General features: G+C 42.1%; 1 protein-coding gene across 6 annotated transcripts in view; it reads left to right on the top strand.

The window, feature by feature from the left end:
- BBX (BBX high mobility group box domain containing) overlaps window positions 1–13,029 on the top strand; it is a 104,556-nt gene that overhangs the window by 67,106 nt on the left and 24,421 nt on the right. For 5 of the 6 annotated variants that reach the window (XM_077296814.1, XM_077296813.1, XM_077296810.1 and 2 more), the window contains one exon: window positions 2,114–2,206. In XM_077296814.1, coding sequence (XP_077152929.1) covers window positions 2,114–2,206 — 93 coding nt within the window. The remainder of the gene's footprint in view (window positions 1–2,113; window positions 2,207–13,029) is intronic. The other variant, XM_077296811.1, reaches the window with a different exon arrangement.

The raw sequence follows: 13,029 nt of genomic DNA, 5'->3' as shown, positions 1-13,029 counted from the left end.
CCAGCCCTGCCAGAGGAGGCATAGAGGAAACTCTGGAGAGACCTGGGCAGTGTTAGTTTACACACAACATCTTTTTCAGGCGGATTCCATCTGAAAAAGCGCCACTACAAAAAATGAACATACTGCAGAGCAATGTAGAAACGACATTGCTGTGTTTGTTACTTTTGAACCTCTCATGGGTCTGGAAACCATAAAGTGGGTTACAAGAAGTAGCATGTTCATTGTTTGCTAGCTACAATTTAAATAATAGAAAAAAAAAAGATGCAAAGACGCCAGGAATGCCGCTGCAGGAAAGAGACCGCCGGCGGCTTAGTCTTGAAGTTGTTGTGTGCACATACCCTTAGAACCCGTTTATGTGTGACACCCACGAAGACACGTCTGTTTTTTTCTGGTAGCACGGTTGACAATACGCGAACACGGATAATATATAGGTGCCAGAATAGAATGCAGAGTAGAAATTAATGATTTTTTGTTAAAGATGTGCAAAGATAGATACAGATAGATAAACAGATAGATATGAAACATATAGATAGATGTCCGTGAGATATATACGGTAATTAGTGCCTTCATCCCCAAACATCCTTTCAATTGATGGGATAAGAAAAGTGTCCACAATATCAACATCAGCTTGTGCATTTATTGAAGATGTGATGACAGCCATCTCCCCAGTGCCTTTACCTGACATGCAGGCCCATATCATCAATGACTGTGGAAATTTGCATGTTCTCTTCAGGCAGTCATCTTTATAAATCTCATTGGAACGGCACCAAACTAAAGTTCCAGCATCATCACAATGCCCAATGCAGATTTGTGATTCATCACTGAATATGACTTTCATCCAGTCATCCACAGTCCACGATTGCTTTTCCTTAGCCCATTGTAACCTTGTTTTTTTCTGTTTAGGTGTTAATGATGGCTTTCGTTTAGCTTTTCTGTATGTAAATCCCATTTCCTTTAGGTGGTTTCTTACAGTTCGGCCACAGACGTTGACTCCAGTTTCCACCCATTTGTTCCGCATTTGTTGTGCATTTCCTGTTTTGGAGACATATTACTTTAAATTTCTGGTCTTGACGCTTTGATGTCTTCCTTGGTCTACCAGTATGTTTGCCTTTAACAACCTTCCCATGTTGTTTGTATTTGGTCCAGATTTTAGACACAGCTGACTGTGAACAAGCAACATCTTTTGCAACATTGCGTGATGATTTACCCTCTTTTAAGAGTTTGATAATCCTCTCCTTTGTTTCAATTGACATCTCTCCTGTTGGAGCCATGATTCATGTCAGTCCACTTGGTGCAACAGCTCTCCAAGGTGTGATCACTCCTTTTTAGATGCAGACTAAAGAGCAGATGTCATGTGATGCAGGTGTTATTTTTGGGTATGAAAATTTACGGGGTGATTCCATAATTATTCCTCAGAATTGAGCGATTCCATAAATTTTCCCCTATGCTTGGTTAAAAAAGTAACCATTACTGACTACCACATTTTTTGTTCTTGATTTCTTTTAGTGATTCTTAAAGCCAGAAAGTTGCCATTTGAAATGACTTAAGTTTTGTGCCATGTCTGTGATCTGCTTTTTTTCTACATAATTAAACAACTGAATGAACATCCTCCAACGCCGGTGATTACATAATTTTTGCCAGGGGTTGTATATGCTTTACTCCGAAACTTTGCAGCAATTTTGAGAAATAATGCTTGGAAAAGCCGGTTGGGGACTATGCTGCTCAGATGACAGAATTTCCCTGCCACACTTCCCATGACTTGCAGGTCTTTCGCAGTAAATAAGTGGAGAGAAGCTGCTAGTCCTGTGCCTTGAAGTAATAATCCTAGTGTCATTCCCACCATCTTTTAAAAGTATGTTTTCTCTGAAATGCCACAGTTTTTCAGAGTAAAACCTACATACTGCCTAAACCCTTACTTGAGCTTCACGAATCAGCTGTCATTACTTTCAAAGGAAGAACTAATATATAAATGTAAATGAGTAAAAGGCGAAAGATTTTTACGTTCTGAAGAGAAGCCAGAGTATAATGTAAATGAGTAAATATTTCTTTCCAGTGTATGGCAGTAATTGGGTGAGATGTAATAACCACACTGGGATCTTCTTGTATTTTATAGCAGCTGCTTTACAGTCTCCGAAGAAGAATCTATTTCATAAAATTGTAAACAAATACAAGCAGAAAAAGGAGAAACCAAGTACGTCAGATAAAGGTATGCGTTTACTGTCATAGCTGTATGGTGACATTAACCCCTTGACCCCCGCGCCTGTTTTCACCTTCCTGACCAGGACCAATTTTACAATTCTGACCACTGTCCCTTTGTGTTAATAACTCTGAAACGCCGGAGTGGTAAATTCAGGTCGATATTTTATACTTTTATTTGTGGAAATATTGGAATTTGGATGAAAATTTCGCAATTTCCAAACTTTTAATTTTTATGCTGTCACGAGAAATAGCTGATCTATAACATTTCCCACGTCTACTTTAAATAAACAACATCTTTTAAACGTAATTTGTTTTTGTTAGGAAGTTAGAAGGGTTCAGAGTTGGTCAGCAATTTTTTGTTTTTCCAACAAACTTTACAGAACCAATTTTATTACAGACCATGTCACGTTTGAAGGGGCTTTGAGGGCCTATGTGACAGAAAATACCCAAAAGTGACACCATTTTAACCCCTTTACAACCAGGATGGCTGCTACGTACCAACCTTGGACGCATGCATACGTCATAGCTTTAATGCAGCACCATGACTTTAGTTGCGGTGATGACATTAAAGTGCCGGTGCTATCTTGCAGCAGGCTACATGGAGTCGTCGTAACGGGTGGTGGCGACACCCCCCCCACAACTACGATCACTGTGATTGGCTGTTCATAATTAAACAGCCAATTGCAGCGTTTCTCAGTGTTTCAGGCAATCAGATTGCTTGAAACACTGATATCCAGCCTACGATCGGTACTGTAAGAGCACCGATCATAGGCGTGAGCCTAGCAACCATGGAGTCACCAGGGACAGCTCTGATTGGTGTTATCAACAATTATCAATCGCACCAATCAGATAACACAGGCGACATCTGACCTCTGTGACCGACCTGTATTTCCTCATTCTAGCTGTGGATTTGTACAGCGAGGTCAGTGTGTCGTTCTGTGCGTCATGCTGGGCCTTGTGGTGCCACAGACTTTTTGAAGCCTGTGCATCAGTGCTGGTGTTCGTGCTCCTGCTGCTGCTGCTGAAGAATAAGAATGAAGAGCTCCTGATCCCTCCCTGATCCTTCCCTGATCTTTCCTAACCCACCCTGATCCCTCCCCCCATTTCCCTCTCACCGCCCCCCTTCTGCAGCAGAGCACTGAACAGTATTTGATCACTGTCCTTGTCCATTTTTTAACTCCCCCTTCTCTTTGCACCACCTCCGTGTGTGCATCCTGCAGCCGCCGAGCGTTGATTAAATCTCTTGTCCGCACTCATGCATTCTGTTTTCAACATCTTTTTTTTTTCTTCACTATTTTCCCCCACCACCACTCTGCGTGTGCGTCCTACACCTGCCGAGCCGCTGATCAGACGCACACCACTGATTACACAATTCTGCAAAAAGTGCTGTTTTGGTTATTCCACGTAATCTTTGTTTTTTGGTGCACTGAATCCAAAAATGATCCCCTTTTGACAATTTAGGTACCTATGTTAAATAAGGCAATGCCGCAAAATAAATGAAAATAAACTTACAAAATTAATTTTTTATTACAAATTTTTTTTGAAAATCATTTTTGAACTGTATTGAGCTAATTAACGCTCACTAAAATCGTTTTTTTTTTCCTGTGAGGCTCCTATTTAAGCTTGTGAGTAGCATCTGGAATGTCTCTCTGAAGCGTCCAACAGTAGTCTGCCATCATTGTAATGCTCCATTTTCCCTGGTATCTTCTTTCCATCTCTTTAATGTCCTGGTGGAATTGTTCACCTTGCTCTTCACTCACAGCTCACAAATTTTCAGGAAAGTAGTCAAGGTGGGAATGGAGGAAACGCGCTGTTAGGGCTAGCTGAACGCACCGAGTAAAAATAGATGTTTATTATAAATGGTGCGTTCGCAGCCCGGGGTCCACCGTGCAGGAGAACCTGCTGCTAGTGAATGGTGGCACTGTTTGGCGGTATAGACTAGTTCTGTTACCTCACAGAGCAGCCGTGAGAGGAAACCACTGCACCCTGTTAGCCTCACAGGAGCACAAGCTTGCTGCCGAACTGATAGCAGTCAGTGGTTATGCACACACGCAATCTCCTCACCGGAGGTGCCGGTATTCTAGGGGCTTATTTCAGCCGGGTCCCTGAACACAAACACACAATCTCCTCACCGGAGAAGCCGGTATTCTAGGGGCTTATTTCAGCCGGGTCCCTGAATACAAACACACAATCTCCTCACCGGAGAAGCCGGTATTCTAGGGGCTTATTTCAGCCGGGTCCCTGAACACATTCATGCATAACCATACTGGAGCAAAGCACATATTTGAATTGATACTAGCGCATGGCCGTGCGGCCATGCAAGCCTTTTATAGCTGAAGCACGAACAAGACCTTCCTAGAAGGACCAATGAGAAGCTGCCACAAAGCCTGAGCACCGTCAGGACCTTCCAGGAGAACCAATGGCCTTTGCTGCAGTATCTAAGCATGTGACCCTTGATCTCCAATGAGAGATCTTACTCAGGGCATGCTCAGAAGGAGAAAAGCGGAACTTAGTCCCAAAAGCGTCTGCTCGCCGCTGCCCAGCACTGGCTTCAATGGCAGAAGCTGGAAAAGCAGCCGTAACCCTTTGCACAGAGTCAGACTGAGCGAGACACTGGGACCGACGTCTCCGCTGAGCAGACTCCACTGCGGCAGGAGAAGAATGGGAGACCGCAGTGGAGATGGACCGAGATTCCCCCTGTGCAGAGGCGGGAACTCGACCCCTAACACGCGCTTTCAAACTCCTCAGGCTTTCAGCATTCGTCCGACGATCTTTTTGTAGTCATAATCTTTTTGTTGCCTAAAAGTTTCTCTACAACCTCTTTAAATGCAATCCACCCTTCTTTTTGAGGATCTGTCATGGTATTGACAAACTCTTTATCAGCTATAAGCCTTCTAATGTCTGATGCAACGAACACACCTTCCTTCAATTTTGCCTCCGAGAGGCTTGGAAGCTTGATGACCAAGTATTTGAAGCATTCCCCAACTTTTGGAAGTGATTTTACATATTGCTTCATCAAGACCAATTTTATGTGGAGAGATGGTAGAAGAACTTTATAGGGCGTTACCAAAGTTTCTCGGAGGACATTTTTTTCACAGACTACAAGCACCCTTGGCTGACAACTCTTCTTGGTCCAGTGATTTTGTCAGTCTCGACTGTCCCACAGACACAGATAACAAGGGTATTTGGTAAACCCAGCTTGTTGCCCAAGCAGCATGCACAAGACCTTTAAGGCCACGTGCACACGTTGCGGAAAGTGGTGCAGATTTTTCCGTACTGATTTTTGTAATTCCGCAGGTAAACCGCACTTTCTGTGGATTCCACCTGCGGTTTTACACCTGCGGATTCCTATTATGGAGCAGGTGTAAACCGCTGCGGAATCTGCACAAAGAATTGACATGCTGCGGAATATGCAACGCTACATTTCCGCCCGTTTTTTTCTGCAGCATGTGCACTGCGGATTTTGTTTTCCATACGTTTACATGGTACTGTAAACTTAGGGAAAACTGCTGTGAATCCGCAGCCTCAAATCCACTGCGGATCCGCAGCAAAATCTGGAACGTGTGCGCATACTCTAAAACCCCATTCACTTGCCAACTGTGATCTTCATATTTAAGTTTACAAAGAACCAATTCCAAGTTTTCATAGGTTTCCTTCAAGTGTATGGAATAACCTACAGGGATGGAAGTGTAAAAACCGCCATTGTGGAGTAAAACTGCTTTGAGACCTCTTTTTGAAGAATCTATAAAAATATGCCATTGCACTGAATCATATTGGATTTTGCATTGACCCATCAACCTTTGACATTGATGCAATAAACCAACTTGTCTTCCTGGGCAAGTGAAGTGACTAACTTCAATGACCGGACTCTGGTGGTTGTTGTTTTTTCTCTTTTCACAAAAAAGGAAATAATTTAGATTAGGGACAGTAAAATATATTGCAGTAACCTTTGCAAACTACAGTATGTTTTACTAAATTGAGTTGGGGTCAGCACCCGAAAAAAAATAATCAAATCTCTGCGATTGTCCTACAGCCATCAAGCAGTGATCACTGATGCACATCAGTGATCAACCTCCTGTTGTTGCTTTTTTATTTTAATCTTTTTCCTTCTAGATTTTTTTTTTCTCTTGTTGTTGGCTTATTTTTGTTTTGTTTGTTTTTTTAAAAAAAAAGAATAAAAAAATAATTTAGATTAAGGACAGTGAAAATATAACGTAGTAATTGTCATCTACTGCAGTATCTTTTACTGAATTGAGTTACAGTTAGTGTCAGAGCATTCGTAAAAAAAGAATCACATCCATGCTTCCTACAGCCGTCGAGCAGTGATCACTGACGCACATCAGTGATCAACCTCCGGTTGTTGCTTTTCTATTTTAATCTTTTTCTTTCTAGATTTTTTTTAATTTTTTTTTTTCTCTTCTAAGTAAAGAAAAAAAATACACCAAGCATACACACACACACACACACACACACACACACACACACACACACACACACACACACACACACACACACCTGAATAAAATTTGGTGCTCACTGTCCTGCTCATCCCATTCACTGTATTCAGAGGAGGAGGCATATGCCTTCCTTGCTTCCGACACTGATAGTGAGGATCCCACCTTCCTTTATTTTTCCTCCTCTTCCTCAAGTGATGCTGAACCACCACATAGACGCTCCAGGACAGAAACTGAACCAGCACCCATCGTCACTGACCCTGTATGAACCTCACCACCCCAAAGATTGAGTCACTGATTCCTGATTTTGTGACGCAATCAGGAATCAAATTTGACACCACCAGGCTCACAGAAATGGACTTTTTCAAAGTCTTTTTCTCCTCTTTTATAAATCTCATGGTGGCCCAAACAAATTTGTAAGCCCAGCAATTTTGGCACAAAACCTCCCTTGATTTTCTAACTGCACCCCTGTAGACGAAGTAGAAATGATGGTTTTTTGGATTGGTCCTTCAAATGGGGATCGTGAAAAAGCTAGAACTTCAGCAGTATTTGAGTGTTGATGTTTTATAAAACACTCTATTGCCATGACCCGTAAAAGTTTTGAGGGCATCCAAAAATTTTTGCAACCCATATTGCACGGTGTCCTCCCTGATGTGACCCCAACTTTGACCGACTTTTCAAAGTTCAGCCGGTCATTGAGCAGTTCAGCAACAGTTTGCAGAGGTGTACATGCCCCAAAGGTACATCTGTGTGTATGAGTCCCTAATACATTTCAAGGGGAGGTTCAAATTCTGGCAATACCTGCCCAGAAAGAGGTACGGAATCAAACTCTACTATGTGAGAGTACCTCAGGGTACACCCACATGTTTAGGGTTTATGAAGGAAAGGACTCCTGGATTGAACCCCCTGAATACCCCTGTGTCCTGGGAGTGAGTGGAAAATTGTGTGTGATTTGGTCCAACCCCACTGCTGAATCTACGTTATCACCTCTACGTTGATACAATATATATATATATATATATATATATATATATATATATATATATATATATATAATGGAACAGCGCAATGCTCACCGGCGGGTGCCAGGCCTCCTGGGCAAGACGGTCCAACACTTGCCCAAATTAGACAAAGTAGAAAAAAATGTGAGCCGAAACGTTGCCCAGACATGTGGGTCTGAATAAACAACACAGCTTTTTCACTTTGGATAATTAATATATATATATACAGTTATATGAAAAAGTTCGGGCACCCCTTTTAATCTTAAGCTTAATGTTTTATAAAAATTGTTTTTTTTTTGCAACAGCTATTTCAGTTTCATATACCTAATAACTGTTGGACACAGTAATGTTTCTGCCTTGAAATAAGGTTTATTATACTAACAGAAAATGTGCAATCTGCATTCAAACAAAATTTGACAGGTGCATAAGTATGGGCACCCTTATCATTTTCTTGTTTTAAATACTCCTACCTACTTTTTACTGACTTACTAAAGCACTTTTTTTGGTTTTGTAACCTCATTGAGCTTTGAACTTCATAGCCAGGTGTATGCAATCATGAGAAAAGCTACTTAAAGTGGCCACTTGCAAGTTGTTCTCCTGTTTGAATCTCCTCTGAAGAGTGGCATCATGGGCTGAAAATGATCTGAAAACAAAGATTATTCAACATAGTTGTTCAGGGGAAGGATACAAAAAGCTGTCTAAGAGATTTAACCTGTCAATTTCCACTGTGAGGAACATAGTAAGGAAATGGAAGAACACAGGTACAGTTCTTGTTAAGGCCAGAAGTGGCAGGCCAAGAAAAACATCAGAAAGGCAGAGAAAAAGAATGGTGAGATCAGTCAAGGACAATCCTCAGACCACCTCCAGAGAGCTGCAGCATCAACTTGCTGCAGATGGTGTCACTGTGCATCGGTCAACTATAAAACGCACTTTGCACAAGGAGAAGCTGTATGGGAGAGTGATGCGAAAGAAGCCGTTTCTGCAAGCACGCCACAAACAGAGACGGCTGAGGTATGCAAAAGCACATTTGGAGAAGCCAATTTCTTTTCGGAAGAAGGTCCTGTGGACTGATGAAACCAAGATTGAGTTGTTTGGTCATACAAAAAGGCGTTATGCATGGCGGCAAAAAAACACAGCATTTCAAGAAAAATGCTTGCTACCCACAGTAAAATTTGGTGGAGGTTCCATCATGCTTTGGGGCTGTGTGGCCAATGCCGGCACCGGGAATCTTGTTAAAGTTAAGGGACGCATGGATTCCTCTCAGTATCAGCAGATTCTTGACAATAATGTTCATGAATCAGTGACAAAGTTGAAGTTACGCAGGGGATGGATCTTTCAGCAAGACAATGATCCAAAACACCGCTCCAAATCTACTCGGGCATTCATGCAGAGGAACAATTACACTGTTCTGGAATGGCCATCCCAGTCCCCAGACCTGAATATCATTGAACATCTGTGGGATCATTTGAAGAGGGCTGTCCATGCTCGGCGACCATCAAACTTAACTGAACTGGAATTGTTTTGTAAAGAGGAATGGTCAAAAATACCTTCATCCAGGATCCAGGAACTCATTAAAAGCTACAGGAAGCGACTAGAGGCTGTTATTAATATTTAGTAGATCCTCCTTTTGCAAAAATGTCACTTTTCTGGTGAAGTGCCCATACTTATGCACCTGTCAAATTTTGTTTGAATGCAGATTGCACATTTTCTGTTAGTACAATAAACCTCATTTAAAGGCAGAAACATTACTGTGTCCAACAGTTATTAGATATATGAAACTGAAATAGCTGTTGCAAAAAAACCTATTTTTATAAAACATTGAGCTTAAGATTAATAGGGGTGCCCCAAACTTTTTCATATAACTGATATATATATATATATATATATATATATATATATATATATATATATATATATATATATATATATATATATATATATATTATTGTCAAGATATATGTTCTCCTTAGATAGAGGTAAATAGCAGTTATATGGAAGCATCAGCCATGTTGTGCCCATTGTCGGAGGCTTTTATTGGGATCAGTTTACATAAAATTTTAGACTATATTTATCCTGTGCTCTATATTGTTAAAGAAATTTGTTTGGATAAATCTATCCCCGTGTGCTGTGTCACTTCCCAATTAGGCTAAAGGTACCTTCACATGAAGCGACGCTGCAGCGATAGCGACAACGATGCTGATCGCTGCAGCGTCGCTGTTTGGTCGCTGGAGAGCTGTCACACAGACCGCTCTCCAGCGACGAACGATGCCGAAGTCCCCGGGTAACCAGGGTAAACATCGGGTTACTAAGCGCAGGGCCGCGCTTAGCAACCCGATGTTTACCCTGGTTACCAGCGTAAAATGTAAAAAAAACAAACAGTACATACTTACATTCGCGTCCCCCGGCGTCCGCTTCCTGCACTGACTGAGCCCGGCCCTAACAGCAGAGCGGTGACGTCACCGCTGTGCTGTACTTTCACTTTCACTTTACGGCGCTCAGTCAGTGTGGGAAGCGGACGCTGGGGGACGCGAAGGTGAGTATGTACTGTTTGTTTTTTTACATTTTACACTGGTAGCCAGGGTAAACATCGGGTTACTAAGCGCGGCCCTGCGCTTAGTAACCCGATGTTTACCCTGGTTACCAGTGTAAAACATCGCTGGTATCGTTGCTTTTGGTGTCAAACACGACGATACATGCCGGTCTGACGACCAAATAAAGTTCTGAACTTTGTTCAACGACCAGCGATATCACAGCAGGATCCTGATCGCTGCTGCGTGTCAAACTAAACGATATCGCTAGCCAGGACGCTGCAACGTCACGGATCGCTAGCGATATCGTTTAGTGTGAAAGTACCTTAAGTATTCGAGCTCAGAAGGATGACACTGAACATCAAGGTGACAGAATAACATTCTCTCAATGCTTTATTATGGTAGCATATGCTTTTATAGTTGAATATAGAAGGGGAGGTTAATTAATGATCATACGGTCACGCTTCTCTGTTATTGGTTATCTAAATATATGAAATATTGTGGTTAAGGCATAGCAACAGACTGATTTAAGCAATTAACGTATAAATGTCGATTTTCTGTAATCAGGCCAAAGTTGAAATCTTGTGTTCATCTCCATCTCTGGAAAGATGTCTTTTCTGCAGCGGCCATTTTAAGCAATTGATTATAATGTATATATTAGCTGTTAGTATATAATGTATTTATGCAAGTGAATCTATATTTTATATATTTCCATCACAATACTGAGCAGTTTCATCGGAGTCGACATCTAAATCTCCAAATTACATAATTCAGATGAAAAATATTTAGAATTGAGAGTCCTCAGTGGTTGATACCTTTTAATGGCTAACTGAAAAGATGGTAACAAATTGCAAGCTTTCGAGACTATATTTCTTTCCTGTATCATAATTCAGATGAGACACCCAAGGGATCCATTGACTATAATGAGGCAGCAGAGTATCTCTGGTCTCCGTCTGGCCTTTGTTCAGCATTGTCCTTCTTTTCAGAGGTGCACAAAACTGTGCACACTTAAAAAGATGGACACCATCATAGGACAGACGGCATCCACAATGCCTCCATCTGCCTCATTATAGGGACTCCTCCATCTGTGGTTCTGTCTGAATCACGTATTTCATAAATTTACACTTAAAACCCCGTGTAAGTGCTCAGCTCAGTGCGCAGGATAAATGTGAGCTGAGCCTTACTGTGATCTTTGGGAAGCAGAATAAACAAGTCAACAGCAGGTGAAGAATTGGTTTTATTTATTTTTTATGCATGGCGTTCCTTGTGCAGTATAAGTGATTAGATGACTTTATTCTTTGGGTCTGTGTGCCATTACAGCAAGAGCAGGTTTATATACAGGGGTGCTTCTCACAAAATTAGAATATCATCAAAAAGTTAATTTATTTCAGTTCTTCAATACAAAAAGTGAATCTCAGATACTATATAGAGTCATTATAAATAGCGCTCAGCGCTGAGATCTCATCTCTCGAGATCTTGGTGCCGAGATATCCATCTGCGCAAGCGCCGCCCCCAGTGCGATTTTCCCGGAGTGCACCGCATAGTAAACTATGTAAGTGCAGGGGCTCTGGGCTTTCACAAAATGTCGTCAGAACCCCCGCTGGCACATCCGAACACCCCCTCATCCCAGCCTGAGTCCTGCAGCAACGGTCCACTTTTGCCTCCTCCAGCAGCGACCCTGGGACCCCGCTTCACTGCAGCTACCACTCCTGGTGAGCAATAAGATGCATGGATTATAAGAAGCACCACCATTTTATTAAAAAAAAAGGTTTTTTTTCCTATTTTTCTCCTCAAAATTTTGGGTACGTCTTATAATCCGCAAAATACAGTAACTTTTTGATGATATTCTAATTTTGTGAGAAGCACCTGTAGTTTTTTTGTTTTGCTACTACCACACTCTAAAAGACTTTTTTGTTTGCAAAAAATAGATTTTGCATTGCCATATTCTGAGAGCTATAATTTTTCGATACCTTTTTCTGACAGTCATGTGAGGGACGTGTTGACGTATTTTTATTGGTACCATTTTATTTTATTTTTTTTTATTTATTTTTTTTACGCTCTCTATTCTGATTTTTGGGATGCAGAATCAACAAAAACGAGCAATTCAGGAATTGTTTCTTGAGGGTTTTTTATGCCAATGCACGCGTGGTTGAGGTGATAGGTTATACGTAATTGAATCAGAGGGATTATTCATATTTTTCTCACAGAAATACACCCCTATTTATTAAAAATACTTTTCTCCTACGTATCATTGGGGGACACAGGACGAATGGGTGTTATGCTGCTGCCACTAGGAGGACACTAAGTTAAACACACACAAAAGATTAACTCCTCCCCTGCAGTATACACCCACGGGCTGGACAATCCAGAGCCAGTTCTTACTTAGTGTCTCAGGAGGCACTTGGGTCCTCTGGACCCCACCAATTTTTTGGATTTAACGGAGAGAAGGGAGCGACAGGCAAATTTTCAGCTCTGATCTCTCCCGCACCAACAACGGGCAAGTACATGGAGCGTTCCTCCTGTATCCTTTCCCGCGACGATGGATGCCAGCCCTGGCTCACGTTTCAGTGTGGCGACGGTTCCTTAGCGTTCCGATCTCCCTCCCTCCCTCTCAGGCGACCACGGGGACTAATCATCCACCTAAGTTTCCTGGAGCCAGGGCACAGCCGGACAGATTGACATGGCATCCGTGCAGCCGCCCACTGCATCACCACTGAATATAGCGGATGACGCACGGCGGCAGAAAGCTCTCCACCCTCTCCCTACCAAGGTGAAGGTGGATGGAGCATCGGTTCCATCGCACAGGGTAAGTGCGGGGACCGACGAGCTGACAGGAGGGGGCCCCTT

Source organism: Ranitomeya variabilis, chromosome 3, assembly GCF_051348905.1.
Source record: "Ranitomeya variabilis isolate aRanVar5 chromosome 3, aRanVar5.hap1, whole genome shotgun sequence".
Taxonomy (NCBI): Eukaryota; Metazoa; Chordata; class Amphibia; order Anura; family Dendrobatidae; genus Ranitomeya; species Ranitomeya variabilis.
This window is presented reverse-complemented; position numbering and strand designations above follow the sequence as displayed.